General features: G+C 38.5%; 3 protein-coding genes across 3 annotated transcripts; 1 reads left to right on the top strand and 2 right to left on the bottom strand.

Annotated features, from left to right (window-relative positions):
• Positions 1-11,689: 11,689 nt before the first annotated feature.
• Positions 11,690-15,821, bottom strand: LOC107955296 (receptor like protein kinase S.2). Its single transcript, XM_016891032.2, has 3 exons — positions 14,594-15,821; positions 13,208-14,288; positions 11,690-12,200 (listed from the first exon to the last, which is right to left on the bottom strand). The coding sequence occupies exons 1-3, from the start codon at positions 15,013-15,015 to the stop codon at positions 11,916-11,918; spliced, it is 1,788 nt and encodes a 595-aa protein (XP_016746521.1). The 5' UTR covers positions 15,016-15,821; the 3' UTR covers positions 11,690-11,915.
• Positions 15,822-16,097: 276 nt separating this feature from the next.
• Positions 16,098-24,159, bottom strand: LOC107955297 (exosome complex exonuclease RRP44 homolog A). The gene is made up of 24 exons (XM_016891034.2): positions 23,958-24,159; positions 23,657-23,797; positions 23,380-23,537; positions 23,201-23,256; positions 22,999-23,121; positions 22,707-22,843; positions 22,355-22,595; positions 21,922-22,078; positions 21,233-21,473; positions 20,978-21,134; positions 20,830-20,898; positions 20,280-20,405; positions 20,090-20,142; positions 19,892-19,998; positions 19,260-19,314; positions 19,055-19,154; positions 18,243-18,354; positions 17,664-17,784; positions 17,392-17,451; positions 17,194-17,299; positions 17,006-17,101; positions 16,811-16,892; positions 16,644-16,709; positions 16,098-16,483 (listed from the first exon to the last, which is right to left on the bottom strand). Exons 1-24 carry the CDS (start codon positions 24,009-24,011, stop codon positions 16,270-16,272), a joined length of 2,832 nt encoding a protein of 943 aa, XP_016746523.2. The 5' UTR covers positions 24,012-24,159; the 3' UTR covers positions 16,098-16,269.
• LOC107955299 (54S ribosomal protein L19, mitochondrial) lies at positions 24,160-25,344 on the top strand. The gene has a single exon (XM_016891036.2). It carries the CDS (start codon positions 24,703-24,705, stop codon positions 25,168-25,170), a length of 468 nt encoding a protein of 155 aa, XP_016746525.2. The 5' UTR covers positions 24,160-24,702; the 3' UTR covers positions 25,171-25,344.
• Positions 25,345-26,889: the final 1,545 nt, after the last annotated feature.

Below are 26,889 nucleotides of genomic sequence, written 5' to 3'. Positions count from 1 at the left end.
AAATTCATAAATCAGATAAGTCGATATGAGTACAAGAGGAGTTCGTGGACGAGGCTGCGGACGTGGTCGCGGAAGGGTACAAGCTGAATCTTCATCCTCAGGGCATAGGGCAGCTGAGGGGGCATCTGTGCCACCAGCAACGGAGACTGGGTCCTATGATCGGGCTGCGGGGGATGACGCTTTGTCCCAAGCCATGTTAAGGGTATTAGAAAGAGTTGCTGGAGCTAGTACTGGGACAGTGAATAGGGGGTCTATATCGGAGCGACTCCGGGCCAACGGGGCAGAAGTATTTAGGGGTGTATCTGGAGTAGCCCTAAATGTGGTAGAATATTGGCTAGAGGCAACAGAACAGATCATGGACGATCTAGACTACTCAGTGGAGCAAAAGCTGAAAGGAGCTGTGTCGCTGCTACGTGATGAGGCATACCGATGGTGGATCACCGTAAGGGAGAGTACCCCAATTGAGCAAGTAACTTGGGAATTGTTCAAAACTGCTTTTAAAGGGAGGTATGTTGGGGAAAACTATGTGGATGCTCGTCGGAAGGAATTCTTGAATCTGACTCAGGGTGATAAGACTGTAGCAGAGTATGAGGCCGAATTTTTGAGGCTGAGTCGATATGCTAGTGGGATAGTGGCAACTGAATATGAGCGCAGTGTCCGATTTGAGGATGGTCTCCGCGATGAGCTTAGGATATTGATAGCTCCACAGAGGGAGCGTGGTTTTGCTGCATTGGTAGAGAAGGCTAAGATAGCCGAGGAGGTGAAGCTGACTGAGCGGCAGAATCGTGAGAAGGATCGACCCAGATCTAAGAGGGATTTTAGACCCTCAACTGCCACGAATCAAAATGTTAAAAGAGCAAGGATGGAGGAACCGGTTCGAGCAGTTCCAGTAAATACTTATAGACCGCAGGCTTGCAGGGACTGTGGTAAGGTGCATATGGGGGAGTGCTGGAAACGAACTGGAGCATGTTTTCGATGTGGGTCTAAGGAGCATAAGTTCAGAGAGTGTCCTCGGAGGATAGCTCAGGAGCTAGCTGCAGAGTAAAGGGATGTCCAACCATGACGAGGAGGACCACCACCACAGAGGGGTCGTGGGCAAGGTAGAGGTGGAAATGGTAATGGACGAGGATGTGGGGCACCTGGCAGAGGTGCTGGACACACTGAAGCTCGACAACCAGCGTTGGTTTATGCTGCACGACGTTGTGAGGAGGGTGACGCTCCTGATGTTATAACTGGTACGTTCTTCATTCATAGCATGCCTTACACTACTTTGATTGATGTGGGTTCCACTCACTCGTATGTTGCTTGTGATGTATCTGAGGCTTTGGATGTGCTTCCTGAGGAGACTGTGAGTGGGGTATCAGTGATAAGCCCATTGGGACATTCGATTAAGGTAGATAAACTTTTTAGGGCAGTACCGTTAATGACACAAGATAAAATTTTTGGAGGAGACTTGATGGAGCTGCCCTTTGGAGATTTTGATCTTATCTTGGGCATGGACTGGTTAGCTAAGCACAAGGCGACGTTGGATTGTGCTGCAAAGAGGATGGTACTATGAACTGCTAAAGATGAGGAGATAATGGTCATAGGGGAACGAAGGGATTATTTGTCCAATGTTGTTTCGGCGTTAAGAGCCGAAAAGTTGATTCGAAAAGGTTATGAGGCGTACTTGGCCCTTGTAAGTCAAACGGGACTTGAGGAGATAACGGTAGAGTCGGTTAGGACTATTAAGGAATTTCAAGATGTATTCCCAGATGAACTTCCTGGATTACCCCCGAACAGAGAAGTCGAGTTTGGAATCGACTTACTACCTGGAACAGCTCCTGTGTCTATTGCGCCTTATCGGATGGCACCAAAGGAGTTGGTAGAATTGAAAGCTTAGATTCAAGAGCTGTTGGATAGAGGGTTTATAAGACCAAGTGTTTCCCCGTGGGGCGCACCGGTACTGTTCGTAAAGAAGAAATATGGGACCATGCGAATGTGTATTGACTATCGGCAGTTGAATAAACTGACAATCAAGAACAAGTACTCGTTACCAAGAATCGATGATCTGTTCGACCAATTAAAAGGAGCCTCGGTATTTTCTAAGATCGACCTTCGGTCAGGGAATCATCAATTAAGAGTTAAAGAGGGGGATATTTATAAGACGGCGTTCAGGACTCGATACGGTCATTACGAGTTTCTGGTAATGCCTTTTGGACTGATTAATGCACCGGCGGCATTCATGGATTTGATGAATCGGGTGTTCTAACCATACTTGGATCGGTTCGTAGTCGTTTTTATTGACGATATCTTGGTGTATTCGAAAACGGAAGAGAAGCATGATGAGCATCTTCGTGTAGTGCTGCAAGTGTTAAGGGAGAAGCAACTTTATGCAAAGTTTAGTAAGTGCGAGTTTTGGCTGAAGGAAGTTACCTTCTTGGGGCATATTGTGTCTACCGAGGGGATCAAGGTGGACCCTCGAAAGATTGAAGCAATTCTGGAATGGAAGCCACCGAAGTCGGTAATAGAGATTCGAAGTTTTCTGGGGTTGGCAGGTTATTATCGGAGATTCGTGGAAGGATTTTCTGTGTTGGCAGCACTGTTAACAAAACTTATAAGGAAGGGAGCACCTTTTGTTTGGAAAAATAAGTAGCAAGAGGCTTTTGAGAAGTTGAAGAAGGTTTTGACGGAAGCGCCAGTGTTGATTCAGCCAGAGTCTGGTAAGGATTTCACTATGTACAGCGATGCGTCACATGTAGGTTTGGGCTGCGTGTTGATGCAAGAGGGTAAAGAGGTCGCTTATGTTTCACGACAGCTTAAGCCGCACAAGGTGAACTATCGTACGCATGACTTGGAATTGGCAGCGGTAATCTTTGCACTTAAGATATGGAGGCATTACCTGTATGGAGAGAAATGCATCATCTATACGGATCACAAGAGTCTTAAGTACTTGCTAACTCAAAAGGAGCTGAATCTTAGGCAACGAAGGTGGATAGAGTTGTTAAAGGACTATGACTGTTCGATTGAGTACCATCTAGGGAAAGCGAATGTCGTGGCCGATGCGCTAAGTCGAAGGGCTGTGGCAGAATTAAAGGCGATTTTTGCTTGTCTAAGTTTGTATGACGACGGAAGTTTGTTGGCAGAGTTACAAGTGAGACCGACTTGGGTAGAACAGATTAAGAAGCAAAAGTTGGAGGACGAGTCATTGGTTTCTCGGTTTCAGCAAGTTGAGAAGGGGGAGAATCCGGACTTTGGGTTAAATAGTGAAGGAGTTCTTTGTTTTTGAGGGAGAATTTGTATGCCGAAGAACTCCGATTTGAGATTGATGATTTTGAAAGAGGCACATAATGGACCTTGTGCTATGCATCCAGGAGGGAGTAAGTTGTATCGCGACTTGCGAGAGCAATATTGGTGGCCTGGGCTTAAGCGAGAAGTGACCGAATTTGTAGGAAGATGTTTGACATGTCAACAAGTGAAGGCCGAGCATCAACTACCTTCGGGATTGCTACAGCCGGTAAAGATACCACTTTGGAAGTGGGAAAGGGTAACTATGGACTTTGTAAGTGGATTGCCGTTGACACCTTCTAAGAAGGATTCAGTTTGGGTGATTGTGGATAGACTCACAAAATCTGCTCATTTCATACCTGTCTGAACCGATTACTCACTTCAGAAATTGGCCAAATTGTATGTGGCGGAAATAGTACGGTTGCATGGGGTGCCAGCGTCGATAATTTCAGACCGAGACCCAAGGTTTACATCTCGGTTTTAGCAGAAGTTGCATGGGGCATTGGGAACGCAATTGGATTTCAGTACGGCTTTTCACCCTCAGTTGGATGGGCAGTCAGAGAGGGTTATTCAGATTTTAGAGGATATGTTGAGGGGTTGTGCTATTGAGTTTAGAGGCAGCTGGGAGGACCATTTGCCATTGGCGGAGTTCGCGTATAACAACAGTTACCAAGCAAGTATTCAGATGGCTCCATATGAGGCACTATATGGGCGAAGGTGTCGTTCGCCTACTTGTTGGGCAGAATTAGGGGAAAGGCAAATACTTGGACCAGAGTTGGTAGCAGATACTGAAGACAAGATTAAGGTGATCAGGAATCGGTTAAAAGAGGCGGCGGATCGACAAAAGTCTTATGCCGATCTAAAGCGTAAGGATATTGAATATGCGGTAGGGGACATGGTCTTTTTGAAAGTTTCGCCTTGGAAGAAGATTTTGAGATTTGGTAAGAAGGGTAAGTTGAGCCCACGGTTTATTGGGCCTTACCGAATCATTAAGCGGATAGGGCCGGTGGCTTATCAGCTAGAGTTACCTCTAGAACTGGATCGCATTCACGACGTTTTCCATGTGTCCATGCTAAGGCGATATCGTTCTGACCCAACTCATATCGTGCCAGTTACAGAAATCGAGGTACGGTCGAATTTGACCTTTGAAGAGGAACCGATGCAAATACTTGATCGCGATGTCAAGGTGTTGAGAAGGAGGTCAGTCCCGTTAGTGAAGGTACTTTGGAGGAACCATGGCAAGGAAGAAGCTACTTGGGAGACCGAAGACGCAATGCGTCAGCAGTACCCTCAACTGTTTGGATCAGGTAAATTTCGAGGCCGAAATTTCTTTAAGGAGGGTAGAGTTGTAACATCCTGATTTTCGAGTTTTTCGCGATTCTTGATATTTTAAGTAAGTTTCTAAAATTTGGTATGTGATTATGGAATTCATAATTTGGGTATGTAAATGGGCTTAGGGAAGGCCCATGAGTTGGCCTAAACCCGGTAGAATTTTTTTTTAAAATTTTGGACTTAGGAGTTAGGGGTTCTGGCGAGGTGCCCTTATATAAAGTTGTGGGTAAAGTGTATCACAAAAAGAGCTTTAGTAAAGTGGCAAGGGTGACGCCACTAAGCTCCTAAAAAAAAGTGACGTGTGGAGCATAGAGGAAGACCTGGGTTCGATTTCCTGGAATGGCAAAGGTAATGTTATTTTTATGCTTGTGCATGCTACAGTTTAAAGCTGGATGGAACTCTATGGGAGAGAGTTTAAAATAGTCAAGATGCATGGATTAAGGAGGATAAGGGGAGAGATTTTAGGGATTTGAGAAAGGGATAGAGCCTAGCCGATTTGAAGGGATTAGAGAGGGATTCGGCAGAGGGGTATTGGGTTAGCAATTTAGGCATTAGGGTCTTAGCTGTGCCATTTCTCTTTTGGTTTAGTTTTTTCTCTTCTTTCTTCTTCCCTAGCTGAATCTTCCATCTTTCCTCTCGTCTTTTCTCCCTTTTCTTTTTCAAAAACCAGCCCATTACTTTCCTCTACTCATTTATTATTTCTTTCCTTAATCTCTACTTCTGCCGAAATACCGCAAAAGCCGAAATCAGTGAAGATAGGGGGTGCCGATTCTTTGTGACCAGCAGCCTTTTCTTTCCTTTTCAATTGTTCACGTTCAATTCCTTTACCTTTTAGGCATCCGGATTCAAGAGGAGTAAGACTGTGGTAAGTACTCAAACTCTAAACAATTCCTAGAGTAACTTTTGGCCAAAAGCCGAAACCCCTCTAGTTTAGGGAGGTGGCCGAATATGGGTATAGGCCTTATGGGGTTTTCTTTTAATATTTTTTTGGTTTACTTAGTAGAGGAGCAGCAAGGTGTAGTGTCGACTTGGAGAAGCTTGGATCATCGGAGTGACTAAATCTAGTCATCAACTTCGGCAAAGGTATGAACCCAAGGGCCATTGTGGATGGTGGCCGAATGTGTAAGTGATGATAATAGGTAGTTTTCGATTTGGTTTAATATTAAAATGGTATAATCTATAAGTGGTTGACTATAGGAGAAATCGCATAGGAGATCTCGTCAAGGAATATCGCAAATCAGGTGTGTAACGAACCCTTTTTCATAGCTTAAAGCGATAAATGCCGAAAAGCCGAAATGCTGAAATTTTGGCATTTCGAGGACTCGTGAGCAAGCGAACGCTCATTAGTTAGTTAGATTCGTTGTGATGATGATCAGGAACATTGGAAACGGTAAGAACATGATTTTTGGCATTCACGGTAAGTTGGGCCTCGAGGGGCTGCAATAGGGCCCAATAGGCTTTCGGGCCTATTTGGGTAAAATTGGTAGAAAATGAAAATCTGTTAAATTGCGTGTTAAGACTGTTAATGCTGTTATGGATATAGGCGAAATGGGCCTAGATGACAAAATCGGCTAAGTAGGGCCCATTAGGGGTTTTAGGCCCAATAACTCGATTCCGCTAAAAATTGGCCAGAATCACTGTTTACACCCATGAATTGTTAGTAATTGTTAATAAACATGGAAACCCTATTTTTTGGTAAAATTACAAGATTACCCTTATAACATGAAAATGACCATTTTACCCCTAGGTAAAATGACCATTATACCCCTAGGGTTTATATATGAACTTAATGCATGGGATTTTGATAAACATGATATGTATGATATGCACATGACATGTATGATATGCACATGAGATGTTCATAAATGCATTGGGTTGGGTTTTTATATGGATGGAGAAAGTGCAAAAGGGCTTATGCCCCAGTTATTAAAGGGCTTATGCCCCAGTTATTAAAGGGCTTATGCCCCAGTTATGATAAAGGGCTTATGCCCCAGTTATAAAAAGGGCTTTTGCCTCAGTTACTAAAAGAGGCTAGACCTCCAGTTATATGATAAAGCAGCTATGTTGCCAGTGGAGAGTTATGGCGGGGTGGGTCGAGTTAATCCCCACATGGTGTGTTGGTTGGTACGGGTGGAGAGTAGCGGATGGCGGGTTGAGTAGTCTCCCCAAATGGGCTTACATTCTTTCATTGACATTATATGTGATATTGAAATGGGCCTATGGGCCATACCGTTTACAGTAAAGGCTTCGGCCCAGTAGTATGAAATTTGAAAAGGCTTCGGCCCAGTGTTATGAAATATGAAATATGAAAAAGGCTATGGCCCAGTACATGTTTGAGATTGGATTTGGGCTTAGACCCAACAGGCTGTCATTGTTTTGGGCTCTGAAAGGGGCTTGTTGCACACTGAGTTTCCAAACTCACCCCCTTTCCTTAACCTTGTAGGTGAGCCTTGATGTGGGGACTTGGGCCGGAGGGGATTCAGAGTGGCCACGGTGATCGCTTTTGGACCTTTTAATAAGCGTTGGTTTTCATTTAATTTCCTTTAATTATTATCTATTTTTGGGTTGTAATAAGGCCATTTTTAACTTTTCTTTTATTTCTTCTCGGGATTATTTTATTTTTAATAACTTCAAACCTGGTTGATAATAGTTCAAATGGGCTAGACTTAGGACGTGTTTTCAAAGCGATGCTTGTTTTCAAAATGTCTCAACACCACGATTAATCGATTTATCAAAGACGTCCACTTGAACAAATTTAAACTCGATATAACAAAGTGTGGCTATGGTTGTAGGCATGTCTAGGATTGGATCCAATCAAAGAGCTTGGTACTTAAGCAGCCTTTATGGCTCACCTCCTCTGTCTCGGATACCTACCTGGTGCCCAGCTTCCATACACTTTGTTAACTCAACAAAATATATGGTTTTAAAACACTAAAACGGAACGTGGGTTTTCAACTCCAATGTGGCACGTCAGATTCGGCCATAACGTCTGGGCTGAGTTTGGGGTGTTACAATAGAAATACAAAAAGAAAAAAGACAAGTTTAAAATAAGGTATTTTTTTATTATTTTATTTGTCTTTTTAAATTTTGAAAAAAAATATAAAAAAATAAAAAATCACAACAAAAGATTCAATTTTTTTTTTGGTTTACCTGTTAAAGCGTCGTCGTGGAACTCCCCTTTTCTCCGACTTGGGAAGCCTCAGAACCCCTAGGGTTCCGTCGAGGGTCTCGTCGAAAAAGGGAAAAACTAAAGGGTTTCTTACTCCATAGCCGAACCTTGGCTAGGTTTTTGGGGACTTTAACCTTGGATCTGTGTTACACGTGTAAAGGGAGCAAGAAAGGGATTTTTTAGGAATTTTCTGGCCATCGGAGGCTGTAGTCGCCGATGCCAATAACCGGTGGCTGGGGCAGATGTGCAATGACCTTGAGGCTGGAGGAAAAGGGGTCTTGAGAGAAAAAAGGAAGAGGGAACAGAGTTGTTTTTTTAAACGGATATTAAAATGATTTTTTTAGATTTTTTTAAACTTAAATAGCCTCCCAAAACGACATCGTTTTAGTCTTGGCTTTAGACACCCAAAACAACGACATTTCGAGCACGACCCGAATGGTCCCAAGGTCCGCGTGTTTTCGAGGAAAGGATTTAATTGCTGCCCAAGTCCTTCTACTTTTAGGCACTATTTAATATGGTCCTAATTTTGATTTTATCTTCTTTTTAATTTCACCATTTAGTTTTAATTTGTTTCCACTTTAGTCCTCAGCTATGACCCCTTTTGGGAATGACACATGTGTTGGGCTGGGGAAAATAACATCCTGGGCCCCTGAACATTTCTATTTTGCTTTATTTTAATCCTTTTTTGGTTTTTTGTTTTCTTGCAATTTGGACTTCAAAATTTTTTAAGGTCTCAATTTAGTCCTTTTTTTTAGATTCGGTCCATTTACTTTCTGTTATTTAAACTTCAGCACGTTTAAACTTTTATTTATTATTTTTTGCCCTTTAAATTATGAAATTTATGATTTTACCCTCAATTTTCCCTATTATTTCCTCTTAGTCTTTTATTTACTTCTTTTTTAAAAAAAAATTACACTTTTAAATTTCTTTTAAATTTTAATTTAATCCTCTATTTATTTTATTCAGCATACTTATCTCTTTTTAATTTCCTGCACTTTTAATCTTTGTTATATATATTTCTGCCTCTTTATGTTGTATAATTTTTTATTTGGTCATTAATTATTATTAATAGCACTAATTAATATTTTTTATAACATTAATTATTAGTTATGATATATTACATTATTTATGTTCCTATGACATCATATAAAATATTTAAACATACTCGTGTATCTCATATAATGTTTTATGATCGAATAAGTCCATAGTATGTCATATTAGAAGCTTCATTTTCATACATTGTATATTTAGCAATTTGAACTAAGGCGGTGTTCTTTAATTAGGGGATTCGAGAAATTTTGCCTCTAACTTATGGAGTACGATCTTCTCTTTGAACCAAAATAATCGAACGTCCCTCCTTTTTTTAAAAAAAAAGAATAATTTTTAAAAATATATAAGATTTGAGCAATAATTAAACGGTGAGCATTCTTATTTTCGAGAATTTGAGATTTTGTGCCCCAACTTATGGGACATGGTTTTTCATCTTGATCGACCCAAAATGAGAAAACCTCCTTATTAAAAATTCAATTTAGATAGAGACTTTTTCAATACCATCAAATAACATCGCGCAAAAGGAATCGCATTTTAAATTCTCTTTGGATTCTTAATTTTTGACGTCAAGACATTAAGTAATCAGGTACCAGTTTTGGGCATTATGAGGGTGCTAATTCTTCCTCATATGTAACCGACTCCAACCCATGTTCTGGATTTTGTAGATCGAAAATCATCATTTTAGTAAATCTAACATTTTATTAAAATCACCAAATTTTGAGGTGATCCAATCACACCTAATTAAAAAGGATTGGTGGCGACTATTTTTTTTTACAATAAAAAGTCAAATTCAAAAAAAGGTTTCGACAGCTAATATCATTAACTTCTCAGTTAAAATGTTATGTGGTTATATATAATTTAAAAGTAAATTTTTAAATCCAAAAATTCGAGAGATTAAATTCTTAAAATAAAAATAAATTAACTAAATTTCAAATCTACGAAGTGTAGAGACTTAAAATCATAGTTGTTTGAACCAGATTGGTTGGTCGAATTGAGAACTAGCCAGGGTAATAGTCTGGAGAGGCATCCAACCTGTTGATCTATGAACTGGTATGGATCAATTGAATCAAGCTAAAAAATCGATTAAATTAATTTTTTATGTTTATAATAATTTAATAATTTATTTAATTCAACTGTACTAACCAATGACATAACTAGTTTAACTATTGATCCAATTTTAAAATTTTAATTTAAAATATATTTTAACTTTCAAATGTTTAACCCAAATAAATAATCAAAACCTAATGTAAAACAAGATGGAAAATAATAGTAAATTTTATTTTGGGGGCATAATACATATTAAGAAGGAAGAGAAACTTTGGGGGAACCAGCCCCTCAACTTATATTTGGTGACGTCGGTGTTAGATAATAATTTATTTGGTTTTTCAATTTAAAAGAATTATTTTAATTTTAATTTTTTAAATTTATATTATTTGTCAAATCACTTCAATAATAATTTTTTATTAACTTTGCTAATATGATATACACTTGAATTGCCAAGTCATTCTATGATAACAATTAAATTTTAAAAATTTAAATATATATATAAATTATTTAAAAATATATATAATATTTTTTATTTTTAAAAAATTAATTAATTGTTTACGTGGATTACCTCCATCTACGTCGAGGTAATTTGACAAACAATACAAATTTAAAGACTGAAAGAGACAAAAAATTAAATAAAAGCTAGAATAACTCTTTTTTGTAAAAGTAGAAGAACAAATAAGTTATTATACTGCTATTATTCCCATGAGATGTTATATGAACAGTAACAATACTCCAATCTCCATCATATTCCTATCCATGTTGGTTGGATACTTAATCTTTCTCCTGTGCTCTACCTTTGTTTTTTGATTGAATATTTTGTAGTTATCCTTATGCCCAGGGATCAGATATTCTTACTCTGCCAGCCACATGCACCACCTTGCATCTCATGGTTTTTTTGGGGACCTATAATCCTACATCGCCTATGTACTAGAGGTCATCTTGCAAGTTAAAAGGCTAAGATCAGGCGTCAATAACAAGTTATTAGTCCGCAGCCAAGTGCTGTTAACGAACTGGAAGCTTTCCCAAAGAAGAAAATTCCTATTTTTATAAGTTCTATGATTAAAACTCTATTGCTCACTTCGGGAACGAATTGCCTGGAATCATGTATAGAATTTGCAGAGACGTTTGTTAACCCAAACTCCATTAAAAAAAAAGGTCAGGTTTACTGTTTTAAGGTTAGGTCATGATGGTTTTAATGCTCAAAGAAAATGTCTACCCCTGCAATTCGTCAACATCCATTTCTTAGTCATTTGCAATCATGCTTTACTTACTTTCTCAAACTGTCCTACCATTCTCAACTCCAACTTAGGACAGTAGTTGAAGAGATGTAAACAACAGGATCCTCAACATCCTGTCAGAGTTAATGAATTGCTTCAACTTGCAAATCCTTTTTTATTATATTGCTATCTTTAATCATCTGAAATCATTGGCACATGTGGCAAACTATAGCCAATTCCCAAGTGGAGTTCTACGCTTATTAGGTGGAAGGATGGGATGGTATTTGATTGACGATTCTCACCTTTTCTGAGACAAAAAGACAAGATGACAACTTTTGGGTCCCCCCAACCAGCCACCTCTAAGACAAAATGGAAACTTAAGATGCAATTTTTCCTTGTTTCACTCAATAACTCTAGACACACACCAAAAAAAAAAAAGGCTCAGAAGATTCCCTTTCCGCCTGCTTTTCCTCATTTTCAATCAATTAATCCTGTAGCCTTTTGCAACCCCAACATACATATCACCAAATCAAACATGCATGGAAATTTTTATTTTTAAATATTCCCAACACCACTCACAACTCCATCATAAATACTCCATGGATTCAGTAATGACCTGTTCTTTTTTTCCTTTTTAATTTTCTTCCTTGGCTGTCAAATGAAAAATGTTGATTTGAAACAAACAAGATATAACTAGAACTATGAGATTTCCGCTGTAGGAACTTCTAAGTCTACATTCAGGCTTTGTAGCAAGACATCATACCAAGCCTCCTATAACAGAATTTTAGCATGAATGGATACATTTTATGAATTACTTTTAGGTATAACTTTTACCTGTAACTGGTCCGCAACAACAGAGATAAAATATCAGAAAATTGCGGTCGCTTTGACGGGCAACTATTCCAGCACTTGGTCATCAGAGATTTGAGGATTTGCGGGCAGTCCTTAGGGATATCAGGCCTTAGACCACACGCAGCTATTCCTACTGCTGCTTGCACCGGTGAACATGCAGAATAGGCTGCCTCACCTGTCACCATCTCCCAAATTACCATCCCAAAACTATAGGAATTACTCATCCATGTCTCCGAAACATTCTCTGGGTCCCCAGCAATGATCTGGCATCCAAAAAAAGTTAGGGCCAGAAATGATCAGCTAATGTAAGTTATACAGAACTGGAATATGAAAAGAAAATTAGATAATGTAGATATAACATATTATTGTGCGTGCCACTCAAATCATGACATAATGCATTGAAACTCTTCTAAATTCTATTATCATGTTATTTTACGCCAAATTATCAACCGCTATAAACACTAAACAGATTAATTATGGAAATTTGGTATCCAAATAAGTGTGAAACATCTGAGAACAGTAAAGAGACGCAACTTGCACGGATTAAAAGTTGGAACAAATTTTCATTGACAGAACTCTTCCTGTAAGGTGCCATGCATGTCAGAAATACAAACAATATAATATGGCATCACTATATGGTCACTGAAATATATGGAATAAATCATAATTTATTTCCTCTAGTTTTGTTCTAAAGATAATCACAACATCAATATCAATTAGGCAAAGTAATAATTACAGTGGCCTCAGGTAAGGAAAAGGACTGTAATCATGCTAAAATTAAAGCTCCAATTAGGCTCCACAGACAATTTGGCAAATGTGGCACTTAAACAGTATTGATACTTTGTTAATTGAGAATAAAGTAGTGCATAAATAAAGGTAAACACAATATTGAAGTGTAAAGCAAAAACAATAATTAAGACATGTTACGCATGCCCAAACAATGATGCTCTCAATGGGTGACATAAAGGCTCTTTTAGCAAAGATTAACAGTAACAGCTGTACCCACATACACTAAACCATAAGAACATCACATAAAAACAAGAAAATCAATCTGAATTCCGCATAAGTGATAAATCAACTGTTGAATAGGTCTGTTTAGGTGAACTAGTTTACTATAGCTGGACCATGTGATTGATGAAGTAGACCGGGCATGATGGTTATGAGTTATGACCAACATTGGCAAATAGAATTTGTGCACTTGGGAAGGGGATGGTATGAGGTTATGACCACATAATGACATTTATTCAAAGAAAAGTAAGGTGATGCAAACCTCAGGAGCAAGCCAACGGTAGCCATCGGTTTCATACTCCATTGCTTCACTAACACTCTTGCAAGCAGTGACTATACCCATGTCCGCCAAGCATGCATTACCATGCTTATCTAGCAGAATCCTCTGTGTGTTAAGGTCTTTGTATGCAACACCATGATCATTCATAAACTTGATTCCTTCTGCTACATCAGCAGCAATCCTCATTATCTCCTTAATCTGAGGCTTCTTGTTCTTCAGCATCAAATCATGGACTGATCCACCTTCCATCAACTTTGTCACGACGCACAAACCATTATTCTCATCGACACAAACACCATAGAATTGCAAAATGTTCCTATGCCCACAAGTCATAAGCTCTAAGAGATCTTTTCGAAGTTCAAACTCATAAGAATTCCCCTTGTCACATCCTTTAAGCTTTTCAATTCCAACACGTTTACCCTTGTAGACGCCTTTAAAAGAGTTGGGTGCAATCTGATCAATAAACTCAAGACTTTCAGAGTTCAATAGCCATTTCCCAATCTCGTCTGCCCCTGATTGAATAGTTTGCCATTCATCAACCAATACGACAAACGATGAAGAGGGCAGAGGCATTGGAAGCTGAATCCTGGCATTTGGATTTTCAATCCCATTTCTGTGAGTTTGCTCACTTGGTTCTTCTTCAATTTCCCCAAAATCTCTCCCTTTAGTACTCTCCTCCTGACATCCACAAAGTCCAAATGGTAGTTTAACAGTGGTCGTCTTGGGCTTCCGAAGAGCAGATTTGAGGGCACTCTCGACATGGGATTTAAAAAACTTGTCTTGGGCGGATTGAACCAAGAAGAGAATAATTCCAAGGGTGAACCCTTTCTTCTCAAATATCTGTATCTTCTTGCAACAGATGGAAGCAGAATCAAGAGCACCAGACATGGCAGACCAAGAAAAGGAAGAATTACAAGCAAATGTGAGCTTAAACACGCAACCTTGTACCTCATCATCAGATGTTTGCTGAATAAATATAGCAGGGTGATCATCCCCTGATGCCTGTTCTATCAATTTTATATGTAGAAATACTTCTTTCATATCAAATCCCGCCTGTGCATAACTGTCAACATAATACCCAATCAAAAGAAAATTACAAAAAGAAAAGCATAATTGGGGGGACGAAGAACTAGAACATTTCAGCAGTAACTAAGGCAAGGCCACTTTAAACATTTGAAGAAAATAATAATAGTAAAAATAATTATAAGAAACCCGAACTTTCACTGTTTGAAAGTCAAGGAAAAACAAAAATGAAAAAACCCCTGCTGATAGGAAACTGCTTTTACGATCCTGTTGATTGTTGTTGCAATTTTCAGAGTACCCTAAACTGAGTAGGAAGAAAGAAGAGGCAAGGGAAGGGAAAGGGACCTGAGAGGCAAGGAATCATAATGCTTGCGGATATTGGAGACAAGCTTCTCAGGCAACTGGCTTCCAGGATAAAGCTGAGTCAAGTTCCGTACAACGGTACCCCAGACCACTTTCCGGCAAACGTCGGGGTTGGAGGAAGATGAAGGGACAGAAGGAACGGGAGGAGGAAGCTGATCACGTGGGGAGGAAGTGTCGAGATTGAGAGAGTTCTTGAGAGAGGCAATGGCCTCCGAGACGTTCCTGCTCAACCTCTGGAACCGTTTGTTCTTGGCGGACGGGGCTTCAAGTTTGGCAGAAGCAGAGGAGGAGGAGGAGGAGGAGGTGTCCTCGGATCGGTCGTTGGAGCGCACCAAAACCTGCTCGACCATGTCGTCATCGGCGGTGGTGGCTCGGCTGGACCAGCACTCGAGGGCTGCAGCCATGGGCGTAGATCCGAGTGACTGAGGTCTCCAAATGGGGGATGGTAATGTAGATGGGAAATGGGTTCAAAGTGAAAGGTAGGGGAGGAGGCGAGGGCGGTGTTGTGTGATCTGCTACAGATGTCTGTCTCCTGCTCTGCTCTGCTATGCTCGTCGTCGTCTTCTTTTTTTTTTTTGAAAAAATTAATAGTATTTCTATTAAATTAAAAGTGTGTGTGTGTGTTGGATTTCTGACAAAGGAGGGAAATGTGGGGGAGACATCGGAATCGGACCGGGGGGGGGGGGATGAGGTGACACTCAATGAGTTTGAGCCTTAAGGAGGCTGCCTGCCTATTAATTTGACTTCATTTCTTACTTCATACGATGGAAGCACCACAAAAGGACACACTACATCCTTCCCTCTTTGGTCTTCACCTCCATGCTTCATCCATCATCATGCATGCATACTCACTCCATCATTATCCTCACTATTACCATTTTTACTTGCTAATAATATATCAATCATCTTATTATCTGAGTCCACTAAATTACAAATAAAAATTTATGTTTCCTATTCATTCTCTTAACTGTTATTTTATCTATCTCTACCCTTATTTTTTTTAAAAGAAAAAAATATATATATACACTTTGCGTTGCATTTCTTGCTGCAATTTGAGATTGGAAATGGGGAAATGGGCTTTTCTGTAAATTGCAATAGGTGAGAGATGACATGGTATGATGATGGTAAAACGTTAGAAGGGGGGTTCTCTGCCAATGCCATGTGACCCACATTCACGAATCATGTGAAATCAAAACCAATGAAAGAAAAGGGCGGGGGGCGGGGGGGGGGGGAGATGTATTTTATGGGCGTTGATTAAGGTCAGTTTAGGACATTTATTTCATTGCAGTTTCCTGGGTCCCACATGTTCGATGCATCAACGCATAAAATAATCAAAATGCACATCCACCTGGTTAGTTCTACTTTTTTGTCGCCCTCCCAATGCATTTTTCTACTATCTAGCAGTAATAACAAGTTGTGTTAGTTTATTTATTCATTCTTTTTGTTATTGCAAAAATAACATATAGAAATAGGAACACTCACTCCATGAACAAAAATGTTTCTTGTGTCAATCCAACATCAGTTAACCCAAACCAAAGGCCAGTTACTATAATTACCACAACAAGATTCATTCCATTTGCATCTTATATAATAATACAACACTCTATATGACCTAATAAAAGCTCCTCCTTTGTGCATGTTGATGTTATCTTCTACTTCTAGGTAATAAGAGTAAGCTGCAGTTTAGGGCGGTTCGGTTGGGGTTCCACAACCTCCATGTGGATCCTCACTGATTGCAGTACACTGTAGGAAAGGCTATTACTATTACTATTGTCCATCTTTACAATCTTCTGCTGCTGCTCGTCCACATGCCACTCCCCGCTTCCCTTCTCTCCTCTGCCTGTCAAGTACACCGGGCCTTCTATTCCATATCTGTTCGTTTTATATAACATACACTCATGTTACATTTTTCTCTACCCAACAAACACAAATGCCAAAACATTATCTTTTCTCGCCTAGACACAGCAGATAGAAAAAGAAAGACACGAGGAACATATACAGATAATCCAGCATAAAGGATCTAAGTTCATACTTGGGCACAAACACAATGAACCCGTTGGACCTTATCTTCACTATTCTGGCTTCTGTGTCAGTGGGCCTGCAGCATAAGATAAAAAAATAAATTCAAAACATGAGCAATTATTCATTATGCTCTATAGAAGGCAGTTTCAATTCCATGGGAGAGGCCAAGGCAGTTACCGTTTTCTGAAGTAAATGAGAGTATGGAGCTCAACAGAGGCCCTGCTTGCCATTTGGGCATTCCTATGTCGATAATTCAGATCTGAAACAGGTAAAATGCATAGGAAGCTGAGAATGGATATCATGGGTATGTGAAGTTTGTTACCCAAATCCATGGGAGCCTCAAAAACAGTATGAAAGGAAAAAAAAACTTACTATCAGCAATGCTAGTTAGTTGAGATCTGTCCTGGAAAACTGGTGGAAGCTTATCGATCCCTAGAGATGCAGCAAGCAACCTGTGCACAATCACATCTGCAAGGAAGGTTCCATACTTGATCAATAGTATCATCAAGTATACATCAGCAAGAAAAGGTAAAGTAACAAAGAAATTTTTGTTCACAAACCTGCATATCTCCTAATAGGAGAAGTGAAATGAGTATATAGGGGCGCAGCAAGGCCATAATGATGATATTCTGAGGGGCTGAGGTCCTCACTACAGAAATAAACAGCCTAATTTGAAACCAAGGCAAATTAGTACCAAGTTAAAAAGTGCGTAGGTCAAAATCATCTGGAGATTGAAAAAATTTCCTAGCTAACTTTACCTGTGTCATACACCTAGTTGCCAGTATCCGAATCAACTTATTAAAGTAAGGATCATCACGCTGCAAGGCAATTTTTCTCAGATGTAAGAATCAACTATGAAAGAGAGAGGCCAAACAAATACATGAACATGTCCCAAGTAGCAAAAATCGGAAAAAAAGAAAAGAAGCCAGACAAGCAAGAAGTTGGATGAAGAAATGTCTAGAAAAGGAATCATCTGAGGTGGTAAGTCAGCTGAACTGTCAGACAAATATATAATGAATAGGAACCATACCACAGCACGGTCAAGGGAATCAGCCAATGCCTTTGATGATGAAACATCCAATTCGAGTCCAATGGCAGCAGCAGTGCACAACAAAGGTTCAAGCATTTCTCTGGTGGGAGTTGGATGCCGCCTGAACCAAAAATTAATGTCAGGGAGGCAAGGCCGAGTGTCAGACAACAGCAGTGTCAATGTCAAAGAAATAGCCACTACACTGGAATTTTCCATTGATAATCTGGATTGTTGAAGAGATTACATGATGTATAATAGTGACAATTATCATCCGCTAATGCTAATTTTATGATTAAACACCATCTTGGACCAAGTGGTTCACATTAAAAATACTAACATGCAATCTTATTTATCTTATGATAAATAATTCCAGTGATATAAATTTACGCAGGATCATAAACTGGTTGGGATTTCTGCTGGCATTTACAAAAATAAAATAATTTTTTTGAAGGGATAAACCTTATGGTTAAATCATGAAGCACAAACCAGAACTAGACGGTGAATGAAAGAAGAGGTACAATAGAAATGTAAGTCCCACAAGAACATTATAGCAAAGAAGTACAGTAAAAACAAGTTTACCTTAGTAGCGAACAAGAAGGAAAACAATCACGGATTTGTTTGGCAACTGAAACATTGGCAGCAAGCATGAATTCCTCAACCATTTGGTTTGCTTCTCGAATCTGATACATGCCTGAATGATTAACTCAGATATCAGACAAAAATTGAGGCATGACCAAAAATGAAAAACATTCTTTCTGGATTTTGGGATCTCAAAAACTATTTAATTTAATTAGTATTGTCTTGATCATAATTTTTAATTACTACTGGTCACCATTGGACAAATGAAGAAAAGGCCAAATGCATAGGAATTGAAAGGACAGAAACAGTGAACTAGTAGAAGAAAACCAGCGTTATGCAAACCTTTTATTAAACAAAAAAGGTTTACACAGAAAAAGTTCTAAAATATGGTTCCTAAAACATGACATCATAGTCTGCAGAACATATTCTGCTTGCAGCAATTTTTGAGATCACCTTTTTGTTTGTTTTTATGAGAAACTATAAAATCATAATGAACCAAAAATGAAATATTAGATTCCATGTTCATGTCTAGTTACTACCTTTAGCACCTCAAACATAGCCAACTACAAGAAGACCTTAATAATTTTTTAAAAAAGATCTAGGGTATGTTATCATGTTGAAAAATTGGGTCAAGAGCAATAATTAACATCATGATACAATTCCATTGTCTCACTGCAACAACTCATGGTTGCTGACAGACAGACAAAAAAGATCATTTTTTGGATGGACTGATTTTTTCTTCTAATTGATGTTAAAATATCTTGATTCGTGTTCCATATTAAGAGTAAAACAAATGGCATTAGGCAACAAACCAATGTCAAGAGGATCATGAGTCTCAGTATCAATTTGAAATTTGACTTCGGCAGAAGCAAGAGTTAAGGCTCCTCTATCGATACGTCTCTGCCTCATTATCTGCAGTTTCACATGTGACAATAAACATGGAGAAAATTAAATTGAAGGCTAATTAACCCCACTATATTGCGATTAAGAGCAGAAGCAGCCTCTTTGATATCAGACCTTAGCCAATGCATTCATATTTCTCAAATCTGTAGTTAATGGGTCCATCAGTCGACTGCAAAAGTACAAAAGCAATCAGAATGCTCAGACACCAGCCACAACTCAAGAAATAGAAAGAAATACATGAATGTGCTAAAATGAAAATTTCCAAGATTGTATTCACATTTTTTTTTTGGACCAACTGAGCAAGAAAGGAAATGGCAAATGTTCTTTTGCTTGGAGTATTTGACGGAGTAAGGAAATAAGTTAAAACTAGGTGGATAAGAAATCATACTTCTACCAAAACAACCAAAGAAATGATAATAGCAACTAACAGTTGAGAAACTCACACAACTATCAACCTTTAACATAGACAAAACCCTAAAAACCAGCATGCTCCCTATTAGAAGCAAAATAATAGAAGCTCTCTAGCAAATATGTAAATTAACATCTTGTAAGATCCAAACTTAACACCCTAAAGGGAATGATCCTTTTGTCTCCAAAATTAACCCAACTAAAGAAATCTAGCTTAAGAGGGAAGCCACACAATAACTGAACAAGAAAAAAATGTAGCTCCATAAATTAGATAAGGGTGCAATAAATTAAAATGAGCTGATCTTTAAACACTTAGTCAAAGGGCTACATTAAAGCACCTATCATCCATCCTAGCCTGGGCTTCAACATAAGACAAAGCACCACAAGATTTGATAACACTTTTTGTGAATCTAGTTGAGATAATCTCTGCATCAGGCGTCATTTCCTGGAATTCAGGTGGAAGTAAGTTTTTATTTATTTAAAAAGAATACTAGAACCTAGCCTTAAAATTATTTGAATAATTTAGTAGCACATACCCAAATAACTGAAAAGGCTAGCCTTTCTACATCAGCCCTAAGTGAACATATATCTGCAAATAATGACCATTAGTACTTTAATATCAGAAAAACAATTAAGAAACCAAGTATAGAATCCAACAAAACCTTTTTATGACCATATACAAGACTAAAACTTATTGGGAAGGGGAAAAAGAAATACAAGAATGACCTTCTGTCAAAGGTTTAGGAAGCATGTCAATCCGGCGCTCAACAAGGTAGACAGATGTGCCCCTCTGGGAAGCTTCACCATCCAGCGGGGTGCCCGGGTGAACAAAATTTGTTACATCAGCAATGTCTGACCAGATATTATTAAAGAACATCTAACCACATGAAGAGACTTTAAATACATAAAAGCCTTTTTATGAGGAAAATATAATTGTTGCAAATCTGTTACCATCTTTATACCTTCATATGGAAATGCATCATAGAGGTAGAAAAGGGCTCAACAGAGGAATTTCATTTTTAAAAAAAAGAACATACTACAGCGGTAAAAAGCACGTATTCTTACATAAGAAGAAATAGATTTCAGAGCACTTGATAATCTTTTGTGTATATATTTTTATTTGGAAAAATGGAATAAAAATCCTTCCAACAAACCCTAAAGTTTTATAAAAGGTAAATTGTAAAAGATGCATATCAGTGTCAACTCCATTCATCCCATCACATAAAATACAAGTCTGATTTTATAAAAAAGAATAAATAGACAGTATATAGGATACGAACTCCAACTTCATAGTTCCCATTAGGAAGAGCTGTACAGTGTAGTGCATCATCAATGTCCTTGCAACCTGCAGAAGCAAGAGGCATGTCTATCTGTATGGCATTTGCAAAACACATAATTCACTACAGTCCACTAAGAATACGCACTAGGTGGATCCACGCTAAAGACACGCAAAGATCGTAAATCCTGCCGGATTGAATTTGCCACATCTTCACTAGACACAGACCATGGTAATGGTGGCAGGCAAGCCAAAACTTGGGAAGAAAAGGGCCTTGAGTTTATGTCATTCTCGATCAACACCACCTGCAACACAATATACAAGTATTACTAAGCGAATTACCACCAAGACATATATAATATATATATATAGAGAGAGAGATGAAGAAGCTATTATCACAGACCTCACTCTCGGTGTCTCTATCACCTATTTCTCCAATGACTCGTACATAATGACCAGAAGGATACCGAGACTGACGGTCCCAAGAATCAACTGCCACAATTATCCTCTTATCCAAAAGATTTTCAAGCTGCCGGGTTTGGATCCGAATCTTAGGAATTCTACGATCTTTGGAGACAAATAGGGCAGATGTAAAGCTTCCAGTCCCAGCAGGCATAGACATTGGTTCCAAAGACCCACAATAACTGCAAGTGATCATTTAGACTATAAGCAAAATAACAAGAAATAATCAACATCATTATGCAGGGAAAAATGAAGAACAAATCTTAAGAACATGTTTGATTCAAAAAGCAGTGAAGACACTGAACCCACAAAGATTAAAAGTTTACCACATGACCACACAATAGGATATATGAAGAATACCTCTCAAATTCAATTATTTGAGACAACTTCACTAAAGATAAAACTTGAACAAACTGATAGAAATACACAAAATTAAAACTAGAACAGGCTGAACTAGGAGAAAGAAAACAAGTTACAATCATAAAGAAAACAAGTTACAATCATACTTATTTAGTTCATTACTGGGCCCTCACCCGGTTGAAGCAGTTACGAGGTATGCACCAGCAAAAAAAAAACAGAAAAAACAGATATTAAGTGCATTATGTTAATTATGGTAGCAAGATAACTTACGAGTGCCAGTTCCTCTTTATAATACCAACAACACGGCCTGATGGCCGTGATGGAGTGGAGTTCATATCAGTGGCAGAATCTGATACCAGATTCGTAGTTCTAGGGGCATCATCAGCACTGCTTGGAGCTAAATGAACATCATCTTCTTCCTCATCCTCTGAAAGGGAAGAGAGAAAATACTAAGAAACTAGATGCATGTGAAAGAGATAGCAGTATGTTTAGTATTTTGTACCCTTATGCAAGGGAGACCATGATAAAAGTATTTATTTATGGAAGAACCAATAAAGATACCAAGCATCGTGCTTAAAATGCAAACATGTAAGCACCCTTTTACAACATTAATGTGTACAGGCAGCATACTCATAATCACTTATAAACATGAAAAAGCATTAAACGTTTCCAATGAACCCAGAAAACATAAAAACCTTAATACCTTCATCCGCGATGGATAAGTTCTTCTCCTCATGCCACTGATCTTGGCGCAGAAGTTCCACAGCTACTATATCACCATCAAAAGCTCTGTTCATGTTTTGACGTCCATATATAATTATTTCATCACCTATGCTCTCACTTCCAACATATGCTTGAAATGGATTGTAGCGATTAACACGAAGCTTTCCTTGATGGTATATTCCACGATGCAAGCCCGACGTAATCTCAGACATGGGTTTATGCTAAACAAAGAAAAGATTAGGCCTTAGAGAACCAATTTGTTTCATGTGAACAAATCTTAACCAAATTCATTGTTTACAATTAACAATGGCAAACAGCATTGGCAAACATACTTCTTGATAAACAACTTGTCTCTTGGAAGGTCTCAAATCTTCAATTTCTACCATGACAGTATCTTCAGATTCGGATGCAGGTTGAACAAGCAGGTCAAGCAACTCTGGTTGGCCCAATGATTTTACATAGGACTGAACTGAAACAAGTTGGCCATTGAACGGTTAGCATACCACATGAATAATCCTAATAATTTGCAAATAGAGGTGGTATTAAATAATTAGTGGTAACTGGTAAGCCAATATATAAAATATCAAGTTGATAGAAGTTCCTAAGCAAGTAGAGTGTGCATACTTGTGTCAGCAGAAATGCCCTCTTCACCAGCCCTCCTCTTATTGTCTCTGTCATTGGTTATAAGTAAAACTGTTGCTGCAGTACCAAGATGAGTTTGATACCATTGAGTAGCCACCCGAATTGCTGAAGAACAACAGGACGTAGTAAACAAGCTGAATTTCAGAAGCAAATGCTTAGAGAGATATTAAAGTGCAAATCTAACCTCTGTCATTGTAATCATTTGGAGTTTCACCATCCATGCGCTTTACAAATGTGTCTCTGTTAAGAAAAAGAAAGAAAACACTGGATAAGAGGCTGAAAATAAAATCATTTTATTTGCAGCTGTGAGTGAAAAGTAGAGAATTTGATAGGAAATGAATGGCGAGGAATGAGAAAACCAACTTATGGAACTGGTTACTGAAAACATAGAACTTGCGGAGAGGATTGGTGGAAAGAGCTCTAAGTCTATTGTAAACGGCCATGTTCTTATTCTTAACTTCATCCAGCACCACAGATAGCAGCACCGCATTGTCGATGGCAGAGTTCTCAAGCAAGTCGATCTTATAACATATATTAATAATAGTAATAGTAATAATGAAAATGAAACGTTAAAATTTGAGAACACAATGAAAGAATTCAGTATAATTATATTGAAGCCAAAAGAGAAAAAGAAAAAAACCTGATGAAGAAGGACATTGGTATCAAGAATGAGAAGGGGAGAAGCAACATCCAAAGGAGCACGTGACGTGGAACTGTCACACGTTTTGCAAGCCGCAGCTCCACAGTAAATGTCGTCTCTCAGATATATTTCTCTAACTTCCTGTCCCATCCCCATCCCCATGCCACAAGCAATTCAAATACATTCCATTATCATCATTATAAACTAAAGTAAATACCTCTGTTACTTAGTTAGGGATTCAAAATCTTTTCCATTTTTATATGTAATAAATTAAAACAAAAAGGAGGAGAGGAATCGCAACCTTCTTAATTCTGCCGGCCTTGGTCTTCCTGCTGAACGTGTTGCTCTTCAACATTTTCTCTTCTCTTCTTTGCTGAAGATTTCTGCCTCCAAACGCTTAGCCCTTATCTTTAAACTTGAAGTGGGAGTGTGGAGGCAGCAAAGAATCAAATTACTAGCTAAAGATATAAATTATTGAAAAATTAAACAAAACCGAGTGAACGCCTTCTTCCTCAGTTCTTTTTCTGCCATTTAAAACCTAAAAATTGCCCAACCCAGCCCAGCCCAATCACTTACCTATTCCTTTTTTGGTTAATTGCATCAAAACACCCCTAAATTATAGTCTAAATTATTCTTCAAATGTTATAATTAAGTCCTTAAAGTAATAATATAGTATCAATCAAGTACTTAGACATTAAATGCTAGCTCGAATATAACATTTGGATCAAATATTGAATATATATGGCTTAGTTATTATAACTATTACAAAGAAAGAAATAGTCCTAAATTTTAATATTTGGATGTTTAAAATTTGATTTATCTATTTAATATCATAAGCAAATAAAAGGACTTAATTGATATAATATGATACCAAGAGCACTCAATTAGATGGTTTTAAAATTTGGAATCAAAGTAATTAACCAAAAGTAAAAATAATACCTTCCAATTTGCCATTTACTATTTGCACCCATTTATGTAAATTTTCCAAGCCCAACATCGTTGGGAAATAGAAAAAAACAGTAGGGTAAGCAAAATCAAAGAGAGGCATGTCGACCCTGAAAGAAATCCTAACCCGCCGTCCAGTGGCGGCCACCATCAGGCTGACTGTACCGGCTGGAGGAGCACGACCCGCACCCCCAGTAGGTCCAGCCCTGGGTCAGTATCGACTTAATCTAATGGCCTTCTGCAAGGACTTCAACGCCCGAACCCAAAAGTACAAGCCCGACACCCCCATGTCTGTCACTATCACCGCCTTCAAAGACAACACCTTTGAGTTCACTGTCAAGTCTCCATCCGTCACCTGGTACTTGAAGAAGGCAGCGGGTATCGAGTCCGGAAGCAGCCGGCCTGGCCACTTGGTCGCCACCACTTTGTCCGTCAGACATATTTACGAGATTGCCAAGATTAAGCAATCCGATCCATATTGTCAGTACATGTCCCTGGAGAGTATTTGTAAGTCCATTATTGGGACTGCTAGTACCATGGGGATTAAGGTGGTGAAGGACTTGGATTAGATTCTTCATTTACTCTTCAATCTAAAAAAAATGGTAATGTTCTTCTTAGCTTTTGGATTTGATGCATCTTAGCTGTTCGACATATTGTCTGTGTTGAAAAACCTTGAAACGTTTTTGTTGGATGAATTTCTGCAACTTTCAAACATTATATTAATTCACTGCATCACTTCTCAATTGTTGTTTTCAATATCCAAAATTTTCAAGTAAAATTTTATACTCCTAGTCCTACTATTATGGTTGCATTATACTTTGATCATTACATGTCCGTACTCCTAAGCTAGGCTACTCGAATTTGGTGTAAATGTCAGATATATGTATGCATTAGACATTTCTAAAGTTTTGGGATACGACGGCTTGTATGTATGATGAGAAAAATATAAAATTGGAGTCGTATGGTTACATTAAACTTGAGTTGGAGAGTTTCAGCGTTGTCAACCATAGAAGCCAAACTTAATGTAAAATCGCTTCTTTCAAGACTTGCATCCTTATGTTCATGAGCAATTTCACTTTTTAATACTAGACCAGACCAGAAATCAGCCCAAGCAACCTTCCAGTAGCCTTGAAAGCTCCTAAATTTCACCCACTCTCAATCCTTTGACAACTGCTCCAAAAATACCCATGTTCTTAAATAATTTTCTATTCGATGCTGCACCCTCTTGTTAAGGAAGATGATGATTTGGCTAGGGCTTTTATTGTTTGCCTATGTTTTTAAACTTTTGGAAGTCACCAAATCTAGCGCTGTAGTGTAAAACCATACACTCTGGCCTATGACGCTTTGATTCATGCTTTATAAAAATTCTCTGCAATGCTGGTGTCATTAGCTGAAGCCTTGTAGAGAAAGTTGAGAGCAAGGGAGGTGTTTGTTTGAGAAGGGTTATTATCGAATAGCTAAGGTGAAAGTGGAGCAAAGCTGCCTCCCAAATGCTGACAGTTACAATATAATAATAATCTGTGAGTGTGCCATGTTCGATCGTGGTGTGGAGATATTCAATTAAATGAAGACAGATGGGATCAGTTAGAAGTTTTTGCACATGCATGAGGAAGGGAGGATGGAATGTTGTGTCAGCGCCGCATATTAGTCCTTGTAATTCTGTGTTGTGGTGTTTATAGGAGAAATGTTTGGAGGGAGAGCTAGATTTTCTTTTCGATATGCAAACTCAACTTATTTCCAAGAAACGTTAATACGACTGAGCATTGGGGGTTCTGTGAGTAAGGTCTTGAAATCATTCCACATTGATTACTCTAGGGTGGACTGAAGACAAAAAGTTACTTTTCTCTCATGAGATGACTTTTTTTGAAAGAAAACTCCAAGAATTGTTTTCACCTTTGAAATATATAATACCCCATCGTGGCACAACTGGCCTGTAAAAGATGGGATGCGGACAGTGTTGCTGAGTTGATGATTGATATGGTTGACTTGGCTGTGTTTATTGTCTTGAAGGAATAGTGCAATTGTAGTCAGTAAAAAGATACAAAGAGTTTGGAAAAGTGTTGGGCTTGTGCATGGCCCTCTTTTTTCTTCTTTTGCTGTACGGAAAATTTGGAATTGCGGGATTCCTTATTTATTACCTGTGCTTGTAGTGAAGAAACTTTGTTTTGTTTTGTTTTTGTTTTTGTTTTGGCTATGTATATTGCTACTACTGTACGTAGATTGTTGTAGAACAACCAAAGATCAATCAGTTGATCAACTTTCAAATCTCCAAGGTAATATTAAAAAAA

Source organism: Gossypium hirsutum, chromosome A07 (genome assembly GCF_007990345.1).
Source record: "Gossypium hirsutum isolate 1008001.06 chromosome A07, Gossypium_hirsutum_v2.1, whole genome shotgun sequence".
NCBI lineage: Eukaryota > Viridiplantae > Streptophyta > Magnoliopsida > Malvales > Malvaceae > Gossypium > Gossypium hirsutum.
The sequence above is the reverse complement of the archived record's forward strand: the minus strand, read 5'-3'. Positions and strand labels throughout refer to the sequence as shown.

Bases quoted from the DNA above. Each gene is read 5' to 3' on its own strand.
- LOC107955296 (XM_016891032.2), bottom strand. From the start codon at position 15,015: ATGGCTGCAGCCCTCGAGTGCTGGTCCAGCCGAGCCACCACCGCCGAT. The intron at 14,289-14,593 runs GTCCCTTTCCCT...TTATGTTGACAG, and splicing joins TATGATTCCTTGCCTCTCAG to TTATGCACAGGCGGGATTTG. The intron at 12,201-13,207 runs GTTTGCATCACC...TTTGGATGCCAG, and splicing joins ACCGTTGGCTTGCTCCTGAG to ATCATTGCTGGGGACCCAGA.
- LOC107955297 (XM_016891034.2), bottom strand. From the start codon at position 24,011: ATGTTGAAGAGCAACACGTTCAGCAGGAAGACCAAGGCCGGCAGAATT. The intron at 20,899-20,977 runs GTGCGTATTCTT...TTGCTTCTGCAG, and splicing joins CTTTAGCGTGGATCCACCTA to GTTGCAAGGACATTGATGAT. The intron at 20,406-20,829 runs GTATCCTATATA...ATATCTGGTCAG, and splicing joins GAACTATGAAGTTGGAGTTC to ACATTGCTGATGTAACAAAT.
- LOC107955299 (XM_016891036.2), top strand. From the start codon at position 24,703: ATGTCGACCCTGAAAGAAATCCTAACCCGCCGTCCAGTGGCGGCCACC.